At 45.8% G+C, this 22,955-nt stretch overlaps 1 protein-coding gene across 1 annotated transcript in view; it reads left to right on the top strand.

The window, feature by feature from the left end:
- Window positions 1-16,561, top strand: part of col6a1 (collagen, type VI, alpha 1) — a 46,872-nt gene extending 30,311 nt beyond the window's left edge. The window contains exons 26-35 of the mRNA XM_080779285.1: window positions 5,778-5,843; window positions 8,106-8,141; window positions 8,589-8,625; window positions 9,115-9,123; window positions 9,420-9,553; window positions 11,286-11,395; window positions 11,557-11,743; window positions 13,802-13,976; window positions 14,572-14,601; window positions 15,053-16,561. Coding sequence (XP_080635411.1) covers window positions 5,778-5,843; window positions 8,106-8,141; window positions 8,589-8,625; window positions 9,115-9,123; window positions 9,420-9,553; window positions 11,286-11,395; window positions 11,557-11,743; window positions 13,802-13,976; window positions 14,572-14,601; window positions 15,053-15,660 — 1,392 coding nt within the window. The 3' untranslated portion in view covers window positions 15,661-16,561. The remainder of the gene's footprint in view (window positions 1-5,777; window positions 5,844-8,105; window positions 8,142-8,588; window positions 8,626-9,114; window positions 9,124-9,419; window positions 9,554-11,285; window positions 11,396-11,556; window positions 11,744-13,801; window positions 13,977-14,571; window positions 14,602-15,052) is intronic.
- Window positions 16,562-22,955: the final 6,394 nt, after the last annotated feature.

Here is a 22,955-nt window from a genome sequence, read left to right as displayed (position 1 = left end):
TACGCCGTTTAAACATTTGATTAGCAAGGAGGAATTATTTGCAGCACAAAGGAAGCTCAACACATGAACTGGATTAATTGATGTTGTGTTCTGCAGTAGATGATTAATGAACTGGATTAATTGATGTTGTGTTCTACAGTAGATGTGTGAATGATTCAGTCAAGGTGGCGAAACAGCTGTTCTGTGGATGTTTTTCTTAATGGATCGTAAAACCTGTTCTTTTACTTTAATCACTTTCACGACTGTAATGGAAGACATCAGTTGTGGTGATAAATAAATAATACCATCCTTTAGTCCAAAATGCGGAAATGCCTATAGGTTACAATGCCTTTTAAGAAGCCATGCGTAACCACTTAAACCCAACGCCGCCGTCGCAGCTGGAAGCTACCGACAGCGGCTAATGTTATGAGCTAACTGGACAGCAGAGCGGACGTAGAATACGCACATGGACAGGCTGGGTGCTGGGCTAATGAAACTTTAGTAGATAGTGGATGGAGCCCTGTTGCACAGCAGGTACAAGAAAGACGTTCTTTATTGAAAACTCTCTGACGACGTTTCGATCTATTTGATCTTCATCAGGTCATTCATCAACCCTGAGTGAGTGTGTGGGGACCCAGACATATTAATATACATATAATCTGTTCAGAAGTTTTAGTGCACCAATTAAAAGCTAACTGGACAGCAGGAAAGCCACAACAAAACACTGTGATTGAACCATGCAAACAACGGCCGCGAGGTAGTGACACAGAAACATACACGTTTAAATAATAATAATAATATGGGAAGAATAGAAAAAGGAAAAAAAGGGCACAGCAGAGAGCGCTTGTTTCACCATCATCTGGCACCTTAATGATACGCATGTCATTCTTGTTTATTTCTAGTAATTCTAGTCCCTGGTTACTAGTTACAGGATGCACTCCGCTGCTCTCTCTAAACTAGTCATTTTGTGGTAAAACATCCATTCTCCCAGTTAGTGAGTTTAGTGTCAGGGTTATAGGTTCAGTCAAAGACAAATCATCCACTCCCTCAGCCACGTTTAAGGAGTGCATGCCTTTTGTCCGACGGGGCATATAGGTCCGATCCATTGGTCCCAATGACTACCTACCCCAAACCCTCACCCTAACCACAACCGCGAGCACGGGGCAGCACACCTAAACCTGACCCCAAACCCTCACCCTAACCATAACCGCGAGCACGGGGCAGCACACCTAAACCTAACCTCAAACCCTCACCCTAACCATAACCGCGAGCAGGGGGCAGCACACCTAAACCTAACCCCAAACCCTCACCCTAACCATAACCGTGAGCACGGGGCAGCACACCTAAACCTGACCCCAAACCCTCACCCTAACCATAACCGCGAGCACGGGGCAGCACACCTAAACCTAACCCCAAACCCTCACCCTAACCATAACCGCGAGCACGGGGCAGCACACCTAAACCTAACCCCAAACCCTCACCCTAACCATAACCGCGAGCACGGGGCAGCACACCTAAACCTAACCCCCAACCCTCACCCTAACCATAACCACGAGCACGGGGCAGCACACCTAAACCTAACCCCCAACCCTCACCCTAACCATAACCACGAGCACGGGGCAGCACACCTAAACCTAACCCCGAGTCGGACCAATGCTCCGTCGAAACCAAAGGTCCGTCGGACCAAAGTATGCCTCCCACGTTGAAGTAGATCTAACTGTGGGAAAAAACCCCCAAATCAAGGCTCTTAAAGTGGGGATAATTTGGACAAACATCTTATAAAGAGTGGCACCAAGCCGTTGATTATCCATGCTGTATCTACAGTATCTGGCCCATAATCTCCCTCTGATTACGTCACGGTCGCAGTAGAGCAGCTGGACTTCTCCTGCTCATTGCAGCTGGACGTTGTTGACAGAGAGTTGGTACTGTAGCGCTGATCTGACTCAGACTGAGATCTGAACTGCATTCAGTGACATTCTCACAATGATTTATTTTCTCCTTTTTTTGGGGGGGGGGGGGGGGGGGGGGGGGATAGCGAACGATAGCTATGGAATGGAAACCGTCGGAGAGAGGATTAATACAGTTGACATTTAGAGTAACTGAAGCGATGTTAATTTATAGATGTCCCTAATGAGACTCATATGTGCTGATTGGCAGGCAAATCACAAATCGAGGATACATTTCCACTTGATACCCCACTACACACATGCACACATGCACGCACGCACGCACGCACGCATGCACATGCACACACACACACATGCACGCACACGCACATGCAAATTTGTCAGCGTCTATGCAGTCAGAGGTTGGCAGAAGTTAACAGCAGGACACATTTATCTCATCTGTCGTCCAGATCTTTCATTAGCCTGGCTAATAATTAAGCCAGAGCGAATCAGCCGTTGGCCCAAAAAAAAGTCTGGCTTATTAGCCAGGCTAATCTTTCACAGCTTCTGCCCAAGCCAGACAGACACCCTACTGAGATTCCAGATTTCCTCATTTATTACCATTTCAATGAACCATTGATTATCTCCGCCAGGCCGAAGACAGGCTGGAGGTGATTAGTTTGTCTCTGTCTGTCCGCAGCTATTCCCGCACACCACTGCTAATAGGCAAAGAATACAAATATACATAGATCTCTATATACTGTAGGTGCATAATAAAAGTAACACAGACAGACACTTTGCATAACTGGGGGGGGGGGGGGTGCAATTTGCAATGTTCTTGCCTTGCATCGTTCCCAAGTAGATCGATGGCCTAGTATCGATAATGCATGTATACGTATGAAGGACCCGATACAAGGGCAGGCAGAGATATGCCTATATGAAGGACCCGATACAAGGGCAGGCAGAGATATGCGCTCCCCTGAGCACCCTTTTTGTGGAATTTGGCTCGGTGTGTGCACTGCTCGGAGTAGACAAAAATTATAAAATATACAAATATACCCATCATCATGAAAACATAATAATTACTATTCTAAAAGTAGAACACTTGGGGAGTGCATGGGGAGACACAGTTGAATTATGCTCATGACCTGATCTGCTGGTGAGGAGTTAGGGGCCGTCACTGCCTCAGGATATGTAAACATAACAGCAACATAGTTCTGCTCTTAATAAATCATAACCTGACCTTGATATACAAACTGTTTCTGATCCTCTCTCACACAGTGTTTCTGATGTTTCTGATCCTCTCACACACTGTTTCTGATGTTTCTGATCCTCTCACACAGTGTTTCTGATGTTTCTGATCCTCTCTCACACAGTGTTTCTGATGTTTCTGATCCTCTCACACACTGTTTCTGATGTTTCTGATCCTCTCACACAGTGTTTCTGATGTTTCTGATCCTCTCACACAGTGTTTCTGATGTTTCTGATCCACTCACAGTGTTTCTGATGTTTCTTTGATTGATTGATTGAAATCTTTATTAACAGTTTGCAGAATTACAGTACATTTCAAGCACAAACTCAATACAAAGACTGTTAACTGTGAGTGGACGACCCAATTAAGCCTTACACTTGTTTACAACAGGGTCCACATTGTTCAATTCATCAAAACATTTAGAGACAAACAAATAGACACTTCTATGTAGTTAAGAACAGAACAGGAATTCATCATATAGGAAGCGAAAAGGGAAAAAAATATATATACAGTGAGGGGAACAGGGGGATAAAAGAAAACGAAAGACAGAGTGTAGGGCGCCTGCACACAACACCATGCGTTGATGCCATGTGTGCATATGTGCAGGCACCCAACACCACGTCCATACAAAAACATAGTACAATCCATAGTACAAAGACAGAGTGTAGGGCGCCTGCACACAACACCATGCGTTTATGCCATGTGTGCATATGTGCAGGCACCCAACACCACGTCCATACAAAAACATAGTACAATCCAGATAAAAATTCAGCTTTTACAGAGGCCAGTTTCGAATTGCAGCCATCCGTAGGTGCCCTTTGAGAGCAGTTTTGAAGGAGCCAAGGGATTCACATGTCTTAATGACTGTTGGTAGGGCGTTCCACATTTTGGTCGCATAGGAGCGAAAAGAATTTAGCCCCTTGTTTGTGCCGAATCTGGGTTGTACATGGTTTGTTGCACTCCCTCTGGTGTTGTGGGTGTGGACTTTGTTTACATTAAGGAAGTATTTAGACAGGTACATGGGTATCTTGGTGGTGTATCTAATCTTGTGGACCAGACCCATTGCAAGATGCTGTACTCTGTCGTCGACCCTAAGCCATCCCAGCCTGTCAAAGTGGGCAGGGGTGAGGCCAAGTAGGAGCCTGACCAGTTTGTTTTGGGAGGTCTGGAGCCTTGTTTTAAGGGCCTTTGAGGTGCTGTGGTACCAGGAGGTGGATGCATAGTCAAAGAAACCTTGTACGAGGGCTCCTGTTAAGGTCTTCAAGGTGTTTTTGTCGACCAGTGAGGAGATCCTGTAGAGGAATCTTGTTCTTTGATTGACTTTTTTGATTACGTTGGTGGCCATCTTATCACCGGAAAGATTGGCCTCCAGGATGGAACCTAGGTAGGTAATTTGATCCTTCCGTGTGATAATATCATCACCAACTCTAACCAAGAAGCCATCTGCCTTTTTGAGATTACTATTTGATCCAAGAGAATGGATTCAGTTTTTCCCAGGTGTAAGGATAGTTTGTTATCAGCGAGCCAGGTGCAGATTCTACCGAGTTCAGAGCTGAGGGTCTTTTCAACCTGCAGTTTGTTCCTGTCCGAGACCAGCAGTGCTGAGTCGTCTGCGAACAGGAACAAGTTGCAGTCACAAGCTGAAGTCATGTCGTTTACATATATTAGGAACAGTAAAGGCCCTAGTATGCTTCCTTGTGGGACGCCACAGCTCACTGGGAGGGGGGGGGACAGTGTTCCGTTCACTTCCACCATCTGTTCTCTCCCCTCCAGGTAGGATTGCATCCAGCTCACTGATGTGCTATCAAAACCAATAGCTTTAAGCTTGTTAACCAGTATGGAGTGGTTCACGGTGTCAAAAGCCTTTTGGAGGTCCAGCTTGACCATGCCGCAGTATTTTCCAGCATCCACCTCGTGTTTGATGTGGTCGCTCAAATAGAGAAGGCATGTGTCAGTGGAGTGGGATGTTCTGAAACCAGATTGGAACTCGTTCTGATTCGTTCTGATTCTGATCCACTCACACAGTGTTTCTGATGTTTCTGATCCTCTCACACAGTGTTTCTGATGTTTCTGATCCACTCACACAGTGTTTCTGATGTTTCTGATCGTCTCACACAGTGTTTCTGATGTTTCTGATCCTCTCACACAGTGTTTCTGATGTTTCTGATCCTCTCACACAGTGTTTCTGATGTTTCTGATCGTCTCACACAGTGTTTCTGATGTTTCTGATCGTCTCACACAGTGTTTCTGATGTTTCTGATCCACTCACACAGTGTTTCTGATGTTTCTGATCCTCTCACACAGTGTTTCTGATGTTTCTGATCCTCTCACACAGTGTTTCTGATGTTTCTGATCGTCTCACACAGTGTTTCTGATGTTTCTGATCCTCTCACACAGTGTTTCTGATGTTTCTGATCGTCTCACACAGTGTTTCTGATGTTTCTGATCCTCTCACACAGTGTTTCTGATGTTTCTGATCCTCTCACACAGTGTTTCTGATGTTTCTGATCGTCTCACACAGTGTTTCTGATGTTTCTGATCCTCTCACACAGTGTTTCTGATGTTTCTGATCCTCTCACACAGTGTTTCTGATGTTTCTGATCCTCTCACAAAGTGTTTCTGATATTCTCTCACACGGTGTTTCTCTTTCTGTCTTACAGAACAACCTGTATGGGGAGTCAGGACTAAAAGGGGGCAAAGGTCACAGAGGAGGCGAGGGCAAGTCGGTAAGTATGCCAAAAGAAACATCAAAGTAAAATCCACACTGTTAATTTACCTCCGTAATAGACCTGTAAATGTCAATTTGGTTACACTTGACGATTTGTGTTTGCGTGCGTGCGTTTGTGTGTACGTGCGTGCGTGTGGGTGTGTGCATGCATGCGAGAGTGTCTGCATACATACATGCATGTGTGTGTGCATAGGTGCGTGTGCTTCAGAGTGCATGTACAAGTCCAGACACAGCATGGAGGGATTAATACTTCTGCCTCCAAAACAAATCCCTCCCAAATTCTATAAACGTGCAACACATACCGAAGCATTTCCCAAAAAAAGTATGTCAACATAACATACTTCTTCCATTCCATGCTTTCACAAGTCCATCAGCTGGCAGCTGAAGTGACACAACACAACAAAAGGCAGGTCCCTTCCTGTAAGATGTACAATATGCATGGAGGACTCATTCCATCATCCTTCAACTCTGACCTTTACAATTATCACCACTCTCTCACTCTTACTCCAGTGGTTCTCCAAAGTGCGGTCCGGGGACTCCCAGGGACCATGAAGGGATTCCAAGGGGGGTCCCCGGGAAAAATTAGTTAATATATAGAATAAAGATTTGATTTGACTATTTTAACCCTGCTATACATACATTATGTATAGCAGATCTGCTATTATTGCAAAATAGCAGATCTACAAGCTCACAACGCGTCACGAATCAATGTGTTGTTGTGAGGTTATAGATTTTTGGGGAATGTTTGTTTTTGAAATCTTGTTCGGCAGTTCCTGGCACCATATATTTTCAGACGGGGGGGTCTTTATTTATTTATTTATTTGACAGGGACAATGCTCATTAATCAACATTTCAGTTTTCACTTCCACGTAAATGTGCCAGAGTTAGCCATAAGCTAAAATGTACATCTGTAGTCCCTGAGCAGGCTCTTAAAATGATTTATACAGTACAATACAATGCAATACAATACAGATAAAAGAAAGACGGAGTGTATCAACACCATGCGTTGATGCCATGCGGTCTGGGGTCAAATACATATTAATTTAGTGGCCGTTGACATGAAAAGGTTCGAGAACCACTGATGTAGAATAAGCGTGAAGGCCTGAACCCCATGGGCTCCATTCCATCAACCTTGAACTCCAACCTTTTCAATTTTCTTCCACTCACTGTGCTCCTCTCTCCCCCTCACCCCCCCCTCCTTCTCCTTCTCCTCTGGCTTGTGGCTCCGCTGCATATTTCTGCAGGAACACTTTGAGTTATGTCTGTGGGATGAATCCTCCAGTCTACAATTAACTGCTGTTTCGCTTCTCTCTCTCTCTCTGTGTGTGTGTGTGTGTGTGTGTGTGTGTGTGTGTGTGTGTGTGTGTGACAGTGTGTGTGACAGTGTGTGTGTGTGTGTGTGTGTGTGCGGCCTGCCATCATTGACACACACACAAAAGAAAAGAAAATAACTCTTAAAAGTGAAATTTGTGTCTGTTAAAACAAAACAGATGCGTTGCCCTTCAAGCAGCTTCAGAATGGTGTGTCAGGGAGACAGAATCACAGAACTGTGCAGTTTCTTGAGTTGTCGTTGTAGTTTAGTTTGGGCTGAGCGTGTGGGTGGGGGTGGATGTGGGTTAAAGCCTCGGATTCTGGTTTGCATCGAATTCAAAGAGAGTAACGGTTTTTTTTCCTCTTAAAACATCATCACATTTAAGGCCCGGGGATTTAAAATTTTCTTTCCTCCTTTACTGTAAGTTAGACCCCAATTCTAACCATGCAGTCAGTTTATGATCAGTCAAGAGGAGAGACAGTGGTCTGGATGATTTTATACTGGTGAATACTGCACGATAGTGAGTGACTCACTCATCCCCACTTTACTGTAAGTTAGCCCCAGTTCTAACCAGTCAGTTTATGATCAGTCAAGAGGAGAGACAGTGGTCTGGATGATTTTATACTGGTGAATACTGCACGATAGTGAGTAACTCACTCATCCCCACTTTACTGTAAGTTAGCCCCAGTTCTAACCAGTCAGTTTATGTTCAGTCAAGAGGAGAGCAGTGGTCTGGATGATTTGATACTGGTGAATACACGATAGTGACTCACTCATCCCCACTTTACTGTAAGTTAGCCCCAGTTCTAACCAGTCAGTTTATGTTCAGTCAAGAGGAGAGACAGTGGTCTGGATGATTTTATACTGGTGAATACACGATAGTGACTCACTCATTTCCCCTGCCTCGCTCTCTGCATCTCTCACTGTCTGTAATCTCTCGTTCTCCAGGGACCTCCTGGGCCTCCAGGACCACCAGGAACCGATGTGAGTGTAAAACAAAATGTTTAAAAACCATGATTTAATCAAGTCTTATACCTTTTGACCCTCCTTCTCACCTCCTGAACTCGCCATAGCCACGGGGCTGGGCGGGCTAAGTACCCAAGACTTTAATTCCCCCTGTGGCCAAACTGGCCATATTGGTTTGCACTTGAAGTTGATACTAGCAAGTCAGAGCCACAGGGCCAATTTCCTGGACACAATAAGCGCGCAGCGTTTGACCGAGAGGCTGCCTCTCTGAAGTATAAAGCTCAATTCAAGATGTGTTTTTTCTTTCTTTCTTTTTTTGGTTTTTTGGAAAGACCTCAAGTTGTGTCCGTGTGTGCTCTGTGAGTTATGTAATGCTATGTAACATTACACTGCACCACACCGCACCATAACCGTATCCTGACACACATTCCATCTCTCCTTTTTGTTCTTCCTCCTCTTCTTCAGGAATGTGAGATTCTGGATATCATCATGAAGCTGTGCTGTGAGTCCTCCCCTCCAACCGTGAACATGCAGTTTGCACACATTATTCCATTCTGACCTGAGATCAGGTTCTATACATGTCTTCTATACATCCTGACGGTTTTCTGAAAAAGCTATGTTTCTATGTCAGTGGTTCTTCGATTAAAAAAAATAGCAGACCTACAAGCTCGTAGCGCGCCACTCGGTGGCGCGCTACGAGCTTGTAGATCTGCTATTTTTCAATAGCTAAAGCATAACATAATGCTAACACCAAAAGGGGTTCCTGCCCAGAATGGGTTATTCCCGACACACAAACACACACTCAAACACACACGTACAGTATATACACAAACACAGTACACACTCTTTACTGCAGCAGCCCACTGCCAGAATTACACTCGATGGAAACCCTGAGAATGTACAGTACAGAGATTGTTATGTTATGGCTCTTGATTAATGAATCTTATTTGTGCTTCTCTTTCTTTGGCGTACTTCCTCCCTCCTCTCACAGCGTGTTGTGGTAAGTTTGATCTCCACCTACCAGATCCTTTTTATATTATTTTTTCCCCCCCACCCAATTAGAAACAGATGGCACGCTGGCCAATCTTAAGTATTTCCCCTATACTTATCTCTAATCATTACAGTAGAGTCTACTGTACTGATTGTTTTGTGTGATTACTGACTGTACTGTGTGTGTGTGTGTGTGTGTGTGTGTGTGTGTGTGTGTGTGTGTGTGTGTGTGTGTGTGTGTGTGTGTGTGTGTGTGTGTGTGTGTGTGTGTGTGCGTGTGCGTGTGCGTGTGTGTGTGTGCTTTAGAGTGTAAGTGCGGGCCTCTGGACCTGGCCTTTATCGTGGACAGCTCGGAGAGTATCGGTTCGTCCAACTTCGCCCTGGCCAAGGACTTCATCGTCACCGTCATAGACCGCCTGATGAAGGACCAGGGAGTCAAAGTCAGTGAGGCTCATTTGTGTCTTATTTAATTCCTTATTTAATATTTATTTTGGCTTGAATGCCTTCTTTAAATGTTTTTGCTCCACCAAAGCAGTCAACCCACAGAGCTTATAGTCCCTCCACATGCCAGAATTGTACCTCCCAGCCCCGGCAGAGTAGTTCCGGAGTGGATCCAACGGATTGTGTGGCCCTGGTCTTTCCCTAGTGGGTCTGATCGAGGGTAGCTACTGGGACGTAAGTTGGGACTTGATGACCAACATCATACCTCTCACCGAGTGAGAGGTATGATGTTGGGAGACCCGAAACCCTGATGACCTTGGGATACATCACTGAGGATATACGTCCCAGGTGATGACCTTGGGATACATCACTGAGGATATACGTCCCAGGTGATGACCTTGGGATACATCACTGAGGATATACGTCCCAGGTGATGACCTTGGGATACATCACTGAGGATACGTCCCAGGTGCATCCAAGCAATGTATTGTCGTAATGAGGGCTCTAAACATATGTTGGTCACACACACAGTAAATTGGCGCAAAACATAATCTCAGCCATGACCTCCGACCTGGCTGAGAGTTTTGTGTTCACAGTACTTGGGGAATCTGCAGCACCTGGTTAGCAGCTGCATGGAACCTGGAGTTGTTCTCGGTTTAGATTTAATTATAGTTTTAAAGTTTTCTTTGTAATACCGATGAATAGAAACTCATTTATACGCGTTAGTTCGATTGATCCATACCGGAAGCCCGGAACGCAGTTCATCGACTGATCATTACGTAAACGTGCTCTGAAAAATGCATGACCACTTAACGATGGGTCGGCCGCGACCGCTTTCGGGAGACTCTCAACTGATGCCCTGATCCAGAAACCACCATCGCCCGGGGTACGATGGTTGCCACGAGCCGCAAATGGCCAATCTGCACAAGGTCTCCGGTTATTTTGGGGCGTGCAGAACGCTCGTGCGCAGCTGGGTAAACCAGGCCTTACTCTCGTTCCCTTTATAGTGACATGCCTTATATGCGCTGTCTTGGTAGAGTGACCATTGTTTGACCCACGAGGGGTTGTTTAACCCATTCTGACCTGAGATCAGATTCGTACGAGGTTTCCACTGGACACACACTGGTCTGATGAACCCATTCTGACCTGAGATCAGATTCTAAAAATGTCAGTCGTTCTTCGAATTTTTCAAAAATAGCAGACCTACAAGCTCGTATCGCGCCACTCGGTGGCGCGATATGAGCTTGTAGATCTGCTATTTTTCAATAGGTAAAGCATAACATGATGCTAACCCCAAAATGGGTGCCCGGTCAGAATGGGTTAAGTTAACGTGATGATACGGTGTGAGCTCCAGAGTGTAGTAAAGGCGTAGAGGCTCCACAGTGTGCTCCAAAGCTGTAGAGGCTGCATGGGGAGGGTTGCTCTGCGGACAGAGAACTCAAAATAGAAATGTGTGAATGGAGAAAACATTTTTTTCCTCATGGTTTGGACACTTACTTTTATATCGCGCCAATGACGCTGTCATTCCAGTGTGGATATAATTACTTAAGGTGGGTGTGGCTCAGAAATGTTAACAGAGGAAAACATGTGCCTGCACGTGCACGCACGCACACACGCACGCACGCACGCACACACACACACACACACACACACACACACACACACACACACACACACACACACACACACACACATAAACACTCACTCATCCTTTCCTGTTTCTCTTTCCAGTTCGGGGCTAATGAGTCCAGGATAGGTGTGGTTCAGTACAGTGGAGAGAAGGCCCAAGAAGCTGTCCAGCTCGGAGACCCCGACATCAAGACCCTCACCGAGCTGAAACAGTGAGTTAGCGCACGCACACACACACACACACACACACACACACAATCCGGTTTACTGTAACCGTTACTAAAGACTAGGCCATCTCTCTTCCCGTGTGTGTGTGTGTGTGTGTCTGTTTGTGTGTGCGTGTGTGTGTGTGTGCGTGTGCGTGCGTGTGCAGGGCTGTGAGGAACCTGCGTTGGCTGGCCGAGGCCACGTACACGGGCGAGGCCCTGCAGTTCTCTCTGAACAACATGATCAACCGCCTGACCAAAGAGAACCGAGTGGTTCTGGTGCTGACCGACGGCCGCTCCGACATCAGCAGGGACACGGTTCCCCTCAACACGCTCTGCGGGAAAGGCATCAGGGTGAGGCTCAACACACTCCAATACTCAGTCCAAAGGGAAAGGCATCAGGGTGAGGCTCAACACACTGCAATACTCAGTCCAAAGGGAAAGGCATCAGGGTGAGGCTCAACACACAATACTCAGTCCAAAGGGAAAGGCATCAGGGTGAGGCTCAACACACAATACTCAGTCCAAAGGGAAAGGCATCAGGGTGAGGCTCAACACACTCCAATACTCAGTCCAAAGGGAAAGGCATCAGGGTGAGGCTCAACACACTGCAATACTCAGTCCAGCACAGTGCCTTGTTGTTGTGAGGGACACAGTGGACACAGAGACACATAATACACAAGGACACACGCATGTTAAGACCTGTAACCTTTAATCACTTAAACCCTCTACTCTTTAGTAAACTTGACCGGAGTTGGCTTTGCACTTGGAACACTTTGTTGAGGCTATGCCCAGCTTTTAGTAAGGGCATTTTATCAGGTAATTGACCAATCTGGGAACTAAATCGTTACCGAGAAATTTCTTCACCAATGTGTTTCTAAAGATGTCTAATAACATGCACTAAAAGTTTGAAATTCAACTCCTGGGGGAAATTTGAGGTATTTAGCATTATATGTGACCATACCCTTAACATCCTATATATAAGGCAAGCAAGTCCAAATTTCATCATTCTTTAAGTAGCATGTGATATATGAAACTAGGGGTTTTTCATGATTCTGAATCCATTCCAAGCATTAGTTTTTCACAAAAAACACTCCTTGGGCTAAATTAGGCCATATCCACTTATCCACCAAATGACGGCTATGGCCGTTTTCCTCCCAAGGAGCGTTTTTTGTGCAAAACTAGGCCCAAGAATGATACCCGTGATACCCATCATACTATAGTATGGCCCATACTATGATGTATGATGATCAGAGCGACCCCTCACTTCACACACGCTCCCAATCCCTTCACCGAAAATAGTCGATCTACAAGCTCTCAATGCGTCACAACGTGGTGCGTTGTGAGCTTGTGGATTGACTATTTTCATGAGAATGTTCACTCCAGAATCGGCATGTTTAGGACTGGAGAGGCTTTAGGTAGGGCAACCGAGAGTGTCAAAATTGACCCATAAATGATAATTGACCCTTTACTTTTACACTGTTATTTAACACGTTTACACTGTTATTTAACTTTACTGTGTACGCTTTTACGATGCTGGTCGGATAATGAATGCCTCTTACGGACCTGACTTGTAGGTTTTTATCTTCTCGCAAATGATTGTTGAGGCCTCTTGGAGTCGACCCATTTATATATAAAAACTAATTTCAAGTCAATTTATGGTACTAAAGTCTTCTATTACGGACAACTTTAATTCGAACTCCCGCCTGTGTCAGTTCCCACCCCTCTGGTGCTTAAAACACGTTAAAACAAATGCTGTCCATTCTATTCAAATAGCTGATTTCTGGCATGCATTTTTGTTCACTAAATTAAACACCTAAATACACAGATGTACCAACCTACAGTACACAGTAAAATTCTCAGTGGCAGTTTTCTGAGAAACCGTATGTTTCTATGTCAGTGATTTCTCATATTATATATCTCATATATATATTCATGTCAAGGTCCCCAAATTTATATGACATTGGCCGCCGACCCCCCCATCTGAAAATACAGTATGTTGTTCCAGGGACCCTCCCAGTAGCAAAGATTAAAGTTAAAAACTCGCTCTGAGCCCTGGGCCATGGCTCAGCGGTCCAGGCACCTTGGCTGGTGATCCAGTCTGGCAGTGTGCTGCGGGTTCGCCTCCCGATCCCGACGGCCTTTACTGCATGTCTTTCCCCTCATCTCTCTCCCCATCTCCTGTCATGTCTGTCCCTCCATACAAATATAAAATAAAGGCGAAAGCCACAAAAAAACATATATTCAATGATTTCAGGCACATTTTCACGAGTTTTCTAAAATAGCAGACCTACAAGCTTGTAGATCTGCTATTTTTCTAATAGCTAAAAGTACAACATGATGCTTTAAAACACCAAAAGGGGGTTCCCGCCCAACATTAAACCCAACCTGCGGTGTGTGCTGTTCCTCCAGGTGGGAGGTCTCGGGGTGAAGGACTACTCGGGCCGTCAGCCCAACAAAGAGCAGCTGGAGGACGTGGTGTGCCAGAGCGACGTGGACAAGCCCGGCTTCACCTTCGTCCTGGACAACTGGGCCGAGCTTCTGGACGACACCTTCCTGCAGAACCTCACCGCCAGCATCTGTCAAGGTACAGACACACAGAACCTCACCGCCAGCATCTGTCAAGGTACAGAACACAGACACACAGAACCTCACCGCCAGCATCTGTCAAGGTACAGAACACAAACACACAGAACCTCACCGCCAGCATCTGTCAGGGTTGAACACAGACACACAGAACCTCACTGCCAGCATCTGTCAGGGTAGAACACAGACACACAGAACCTCACCGCCAGCATCTGTCAAGGTATAATACAAACACACAGAACCTCACCGCCAGCATCTGTCAAGATACAGAACACAGACACACAGAACCTCACCGCCAGCATCTGTCAAGGTACAGAACACAGACACACAGAACCTCACCGCCAGCATCTGTCAAGGTACAGAACACAGACACACAGAACCTCACCGCCAGCATCTGTCAAGTTACAGAACACAAACACACAGAACCTCACCGCCAGCATCTGTCAAGGTAGAACACAAACACACAGAACCTCACCGCCAGCATCTGTCAAGGTACGACACTAATACAAACACAGTGCAGGACCAGGTGCCACATTTATCATTCCATATAAATAAACGGACTTAATTCGTTTTTTCCCTCTTGCTTCCAACACCAGATAAGAAGTGTCCGAACTACAAATGTCCCAGTAAGTCTGTTTTCCCTTAACTTTTCTCATTCTTCTCCTGAATCGTAGTCCCTAGCCCCTTAGATAGCACTTTATGTAGACTTGGATAGTATTTTAGACAGACTTATAGCTTGTGTTACGTAGAGACAGCACTAGAATTGCATTTTATGTAGCCATAGCACTTTATAGTACACATGTATATTGTATAATATATAATATAGTATAGTATGTATAGCTGACATAGACTTGCTTAATGTAAGTCGCTCTGGATCAAGAGCGTCTGCTAAATGCCTAAATTGTAAATTGTAATCGACTCCTTTCCGATCGATCCCTGCTTTTCTTCTTTACATCTTCATTGAAGAATCCCCCTCCAGTCTTCCTTGCTAAACATCTGCTGTCCTTGAAGTAATTACCACTGAGGCAGGCCACGGTGCCACGTTATTGACCCCCCGTTGTGTTCCGTACGTTACAGTCTCCTTCGCCGAGGACACCGACGTCCTGCTGATGATGGACAGCTCGGCCAGCGTCGGCCAGAAGAACTTCGACACCAGCAAGGCGTTCGTCCGCCGCCTGGCCGAGCGCTTCCTGGGCGCCGACCGCAAGGGGCGCGCCGTGGCCCGCGTGGGCGTGGGCCAGTACAGCCGCACCGCCCGCATGGAGCAGGAGATGACCGCCAACCTCACGCAGCTGGCGTTCCACGTGGGCGAGGCCGCCTTCCAGAACGACGGCACGGACGTGGTGGGCGCCATGAACTTCGCCATGCAGCGCTTCCAGGGCCGCGGCGACGCGTCGGGCAGCCGCAAGAAGAAGCTGGTGCTGTTCTCGGACGGCCGCTCGCAGGGCGTCACGGAGGCCGTGCTGGAGAAGCGCGTGCGGCAGGTGGCGGACGCCGGCGTGGAGCTCTACGTGGTGAGCGTGGGCACGCAGGTCAACGAGGTCAACCTGCGCACGCTGGTGAGCCGCGGCCGGCGGGACGACGTCACCTTCGCCCAGCGCCACCTGTTCCGCGTACCCGACTACGCCTCCCTGCTGCGCGGTGTCTTCCACCAGACCGTGTCCCGCAGGGTCTCCCTGGCCTAAACCTGCCTTCCGCACAATGTGGACAAACATGCTTTATAGGTTTTTTTTTTAATAGGTCCATTACCAAAGTATTCGGTTTCACTCAATTTATAATACACTGTTCAGTGCTTTTCTTTTCTTTTTTTTTTTATGTCAGAATACGACTAACGATTGTGTGTTTGGCAGACGGTAACGTCTGTATAAGTAGAGGGGCAGCTCCCAGTCCTGGAGAGACGTTAGCAGTGGGCCGTTGGTTTGCTAGAAGCACCACACTTTATCCTTCCACACCGGAGTACGCTAACCACGCTAACCCATGGCCCAGTACGCTAACCACGCTAACCCAAGCCTATTTTGGGCATGATGTCATAACAGTCGGAAGTCTTCGACAAAACAAATTCAAAAATAGATCTACAAGCTCCCAAAGTGTTGCCATGTGACGGGGAAACGCCGTCGTTGGAACGGCTATTTCTGCTATTCGGCTATCTAATAGGGCTTAAGTGGCAACTGTACAACATGTAGGTTGATTTACACACCTACGTTACAGCTGCATCGCTGAGCCTTTTGGACCTGTTCACCTCCTCTTTGTTAGGGGCTGATTACGTCTATGGTCTCTCCAGGACTGGGTCTCTGCCCTCCCCCACCTCCCCCCAGCATGAAGGATTGTGTTCAGGGTCTGTAGGTGGACCTGTTAAATATTGTTCTTGTAGATCATCAAACCAAACCGACCGGGAATGCCGGACGTGACATCAGGCGGGCTTTACTACACACAAAAACACACATGCACGCACACACGCACGCACGCACACACTAGCACACATGCGTGGCCGCGTGCGTACGAGCGCGCGCACACACACACACACACACACACACACACACACACACACACACACACACACACACACACACGCAGACACTAAAGAAACATTAATCTTCACCTGGTGCTCATGAAAAAAGACAGAACAGCTGGACGCAACATGTGCGATCCATGCAAATATGTGTGCGCGTGCGCCCGTGTGTGTGCGCGTGCAATTGTAGCGTGTGTGTGTATGTGAAGTGCACGTACCTGTACAATGTACATGCGTGCATGTCTAAGGAGATGACTCTTTTAAAGACATGTAGCCATGGGGGGATTGTTCTGTGTAAACACTCCTTATGGGGTCACTGGTTCCAATGACGGTCCGAAAGCTGTTTATCGTCATCTGTGTGGCAGCGTATAGCCCCTTGTTGAACATACACATGCTCTCACAGCGCACACGCACACGCACACACACACACACACACACACACACACACACACACACACACACACACATATGGACAGCATCAATCAGACAGGGAAACATCTGTTATTATGACCGATTGTCCAGAGATGAAAAACACCGTCAAAGACAAACGAGCTGTGACATGTCATACTGTACGTCAGCTAGCTCCCCTGTGCTTATAGTTCATAAACCGAGCTATCGCCGGTGTACTGTAGTGAGCAGTGGTCCATCCGTAGCTGCTGTACTGTTGTTATCTTTGGTGCTATAAGTGTATCAGCCTCTACCCCCCCCCCCCCCCCATGTTGTCCATGAAGACCATGTTGTTACCTGAGGATACATGTTGAAAGAGCTCCTTCAATAAAGGTTGCTACTCCCAAATGTCTCGGATCATTTTGTTCTTTCATTCACTCACAGTCACTCACTCACAGCAGGCAAACCAACAAAAGCATAACACATGTGTGCTGTTGGCTGCACGCATACAGATGCCTGTGGGCGCATGCATGTGTGTGTGTATGTATGCACGCACACATCACATGCATGTGTGTGTATGCACGCACACATCGCATGCATGTGTGTGTATGCACGCACACATCGCATGCATGGGCAGCACAAATACGCAGCCAAAAACACATTTCTCTCTCTCACACACACAAACAAAAACATTTATATTATTATGCTGGTGTGTGGACATTACATTGACTTGCACTCATACTCTTAACGTTTAGCATTAAGCCTAAACGCACACGCATACTGTTGGTCAATGGGTTTAGGAGGTGCATCACTGTCCTCTGCATGCTCCAGTGTCCTTGCGTTGGAGAATCACTGCCATAGGTGCCGAACTGGTATGCTTAATTAGCCCTTCACTAAATCCCACCCCAAAAAGCGATTGTCCAATGCCAATCCAAATAGTTTAGCAACGGTTGCTATGCAGGTCAAGCTTTCTTCGCTGTTTCGAAATTCTGCAATATTGTAGAGGATCGTGGGGATCACTCAAGAACTGAAGCTCATTCGTCTGTTCGTACCTACCCCTAGGGTAGGTAGGAGGTACCCTCACATGTTCTCCCTGTGTCCCCTATGGTAGGTATACCCTCACATGTTCTCCCCGTGTCCCCTATAGGGTAGGTATACCCTCACATGTTCTCCCCGTGTCCCCTAGGGTATAGGTAGGTACCCTCACAAAAAACATGCAGTAATCCTGGTCCTCTAAACCAGTGATACTCAACCTCAGGCCCGCGGGCCACATCAGGCCCGCGGGACCATTATGACTGGCCCACCAATGAAAATAAAAAAAAAAGAAGAAAAAAAAATCTGGAAAATGAAATAAAAATAAATAAATCTGAATGAAGTTATCTTTAATTACATTATTATAAGTAATACTATTAGAGTTGTACTATTACTCGAACGAAAATAAAAGCTTGGGGGGGGGGGGGGGAGATGCAATGCAAATGAAAGACATACTGTGTATCCCTATTCCCTGACATAATTTTATAGCTAAACGGACAGAATTCTATTTTATTTGAATGATGAAACCCAGCTGCCATTAATAGTTGGAAATGGAAATGGAAATTGCGGAAATTGTAATTGTGGAAATTGCGGAAATGGTGGAAATGGAAATTGCGGAAATTGTGGAAATGCGGAAATGGAAATTGCGGAAATGGTAATTGCGGAAATTGCAGAAATGGTGGAAATGGAAATTGCGGAAATTGCGGACATTTTGCGAAAATAAAGCAATTGAAAGAGAGAAGTTATCAAGTATCATTAATGTCGTAATTTTATCTACTGGCCCCTGGCCCCTTGCCATTTTTGTAATGTGGCCCACAGGTAAATCTATTTGAGTATCCCTGCTCTAAACTGCCTCCCCCTGGCCAGCCGGGGCGCCTGATGGAGGGGAAAGGAACTGGTTGGAATAGAGGGTATGCGTGTGACATCATCATCAAACCAGGAAGTTATGCGGGAACGTCTACTGAGTGCCAAAACACTACTTTCAGGCCTTGACAGCCCATACATCCACACAGAAAAGTCCATTGTGATAACATTAAACGACGTTAAACTCACGTTGCCACTAGATCTGCCACTCGATCTGCCATTGACTTTATGCATGCGCATACCCACTATAACGTGTTCCTTCCACTACGCTGCGTCTGGTCGGGGAAACTCCCTCCTGTCAGGTGAAAAGAAGCAGCTTGGACTTCTCATGCATAGAAGGAAGCATGAGGTCATTCCATCCAGCAGGGCGTGTGTATACCATCCTACTTAAACACTCCAGCCTGTAGAAGTTGCTATAGCCTAGCGCAATGACAAAGATCCCCCTCCCTATAGTCCCTACCCGCCTTCCCTCCCCCCCAAGACTCCATTACTTTACCCCTGTGCCACCTGAGTTGAGTGCCCTATTATAGCAGGAACCACTTTAGTTTCCACGGACGTGCTTTAGGGGCCAAACCACCGCCAACGGCTCCCGTTGAGTCACGTCATGCAATCATTGTACTCATTGTACAGTTGAATGAGCAGCTGTAGTACATTCTCTATATTCTCCCCATGTTGGAGCAGGTCCATGTCACTGACTTCAGGGTCCATGATGATGAATGGTTTGTCAGGCGGGTCGGGGTATTGCCAGGACAGTCTCCAGTGAATGTTTCCTGCAGCTGTTGGAAGACAGTGTGGCACTCCTCCTCCTCCTCCTCCTCCTCCCACTGGAATGTCCGTTCTGGCTGTTATAGCTGGCTGGAAATCCTTTCAAAGTTCTGGACAGAATGCCGGTAGTGGAACGTCAGATCTATATGGAAACCCTGCAGGTCTCCTGGGTTCCACCGTTCCAGGGTGTCAGCCAGTCCTTGATGGCGGGGCTTTGCGGTGACCCTTTCATCGCCGTCTTCGCCATTAACCACTCAAAAGTGGCAGGGGGCATTGCAGAGGTCAAAGGGCATGACCTGAAACTGCCACAGTCCGATTAAGAAAGCCGTTTTAGGCTGAGCCTTGGGGTGTAGCTCAACTTACCAGTATCCACTGCAGAGGTCCAATAGTCAGGGAATATTATCAGAATAATGTCAAATCTGGGAATACATTTCTTACCAAGAATTTTCTTCCCCAATTGTAAAGGTGTCTACTAACAAATCCCACATTGGGAATTTTTGACAGCTACTGGAAGTTGGGGTACATCAACAACCAATATAGGATATGGCAAAATGTTCTAAATTTCATTATACTTTAAGTAGCATGTGACATTTCAAACTAGGGGGTTTTCATGATTCTGAATCCATTCCAAGCATTAGTTTTGCACGAAAAACACTCCTTGGGCTAAATTCGGCCATAGCCACTTGCCCAAATGTGCCCAAATGTGCTGACCTCATCACATTTGTGAGGACGGCTATGGCCGTTTTTAGCCCAAGGAGTGTTTTTCGTGCAAAACTAATGCTTGGAATGGAATTCAGAATCATGAAAACCCTCTAGTTTGACATGTCACACGCTACTAATGGGATATTTTAGAAGACACCCTTACAAACACATTGGTGAAGAAAATTCTTGGTAAGAAATGTATTCACAGATTAGATTGTATTAATAATAATAGCCCTAGGCACTTTCACCTAGATTGCAGCTGGAACCTGTGGAGTAGCAGTGGACCACGTCATCACTCTCTGGGAAGCTGGCTGGGTTTGTGTAGCACTGTCCAGTCTGGCTGCTGTACTGTATGTGCCTGAGGTGGAATTATTACATTGTTGGCTGTCTTGCCACTGAAGGGTCCGAAGGGACGTCTGATTGAGGGTCTTTCCTGGGGTTCCTGCCCCGGGTCTGGTTGGGGGACATGCTGTTGCGTGCGTGGCTGGAGTCTGGATGTGAGTAAAGAAACATCCTCTTTATTTGAAGCAAATCAGTTCAGCTCCATTGATTTTGGGAAACAACAGCACCTCGTCCTCCTTGTTAAAACTGGCACGGATCGACGGATGTCCTTGTCTTTGTTTTGTAATTCAATCATACTGAAGGAATGGATGAGTAACACCAACAAACTACAGTGTATAACAATACAGTATAAAATAATGTAATAATGCTCACAAATCTTTGTTTATTGGTCTGTGCCAATAAAAAAACTGGAAACTTGAGTCCAATTGTGGATGTGCTGTTTTCAATTCCTATTTATCAATAAATGCAATGCAATGCAATGCAATGCAATGCAATGCAATACAATGCATGGTATGAATGTCAGTATCATCAACAGGTATATTTACAGGGAAAGGAGGTGGGGTAGAGGATACTACCCCCCCCCCCCCCCCACACACACACACACACACACACACACACACACACACACACACACACACACACACACACACACACACACACACACACACACAGTACACACACCAAAAGCTGGATATAGGAGGGACAATATTCTACCACTGAACTGTTTTGAAACAATATTACCTGTAATGCGTTCCTCCCAATGTAGGTGTCAGTGGTGAGTAAATAGAGTGTTTCTGGAAATAGAAGAAGAAGGAGAAGAAGAAGAAAGAGGAAGTGAGGAACAACAAGTAGAAATTGGTCCATAGTATTTAAGTGCTAAACTAAAAATGCTTTTTAGTTAAAAGATGGGGTACAGAAACTCATGTCACCATGGAGACAATGTTTTCATCATTCAAAAAGTCTTCACTGCAGTGAGTGAGTACTGTAGGCTAACAGAAGTAGGCACTATAGCAGAGCAGAGTGACAAATGTTGTAGAAATGCATTGTCCCTTACCAGCCAGGGCATTTGTGACTGCAGTGCAGAGACCCCCAAAATAATCATGGGGAGTCTGGGGCACCCCTCCCACCCTGACAAGCAAACCCCCGGCCCACAGGTTGAGAACCACTGTCTGTACTTCAGTAGTAGCCTCCTACTACCATTCTGCTGGACTGGACCAGAGTGATGTGGGCCCAGTTCACCCCCCGGACCCCACCCTTTACACCTCCTAGTAAGTAAGTACATTTTATTTATAAAGCACTTTTCAAAACAAAGTTACAATTCAGTGCTGTACAGTAAAAACAACAATATAAACAATCATAAAACAAAGAATAAGAGCAGAAACATAAGTTGACAACAATGATGGTCAAAATAAAGGTTTACAAGATAAAATGTAACCTAAATAAGGTTACAAGACCTTGAAACCTTCGACAGACAGTACGTGTATGTATGTATGTTGGCTAGCTGCTTTACATCACACTGTTGTTTTATTAGATGTAATTGTGAACAATGTGTCCATTGGCCAATTCATTTTTATTTATTTATTTCATGAAATGTGTAAAATCACTGCAGTCAGTGTGAGGGGTGGCAACGTACAGTCAATGTGCACTGTGTACTGTGTACTGTACTACAAGTAAGATTGTATTGATTTACCATAAATTAATACCTGATGTTGACAATTGGAAAGGTTTCTTCCAAAAGGTCCTTAGCCCATTCTGTACGCGAACCCCTTTCGGTGTTTTAACGATTACATTATGTTATGCTTTATAGCTGTTGGAAAATAACAGATCTACAAGCTCACAAGACGGCACAGAGTGCTGCGCTACGAGCTTGTATAGGTCTGCTATTTTTGAATAATTGTGAAAATGTGGCGCAAATAATATTATTTCAGAGCAAACGTTTTTATCTCAAATCTTTGCTTCTAGGGGGGGGGGGTCTTCTGGAACAACATATTTTCAGATGGGGGTCGGCGGCCAATTACATATAATCTTGGGGGTCCTTGACATGAAATAGTTTGAGAACCACTTAGAAACATGAGTTTTTTCAGAAAACTGTCATGATTTAGAAGACATTTGTAGAATCGTCTAAATGTTAGCATTGTGTTATGCTTTAGCTATTGAAAAATAGCACATCTATAAGCTCATAGCGCGCCACGAGCTTGTAGGTCTGCTATTTTTGAAAAATCGAAGAACGACTGACATAGAAACATAGCTTTTTCTGAAAACTGTCAGGATGTACGTAGAAGACATTTTTAGAATCTGATCTCAGGTCAAAATGGCCTATAAAGAACAATAAGATGTCTGCTCTCTGTAGTATAGCGGCAGCCTGAAGCCAGAGCCCTG

Source organism: Protomyctophum bolini (genome assembly GCF_963924005.1).
Source record: "Protomyctophum bolini genome assembly, chromosome: 12".
In the NCBI taxonomy this organism is placed as follows: Eukaryota; Metazoa; Chordata; class Actinopteri; order Myctophiformes; family Myctophidae; genus Protomyctophum; species Protomyctophum bolini.
This window is presented reverse-complemented; position numbering and strand designations above follow the sequence as displayed.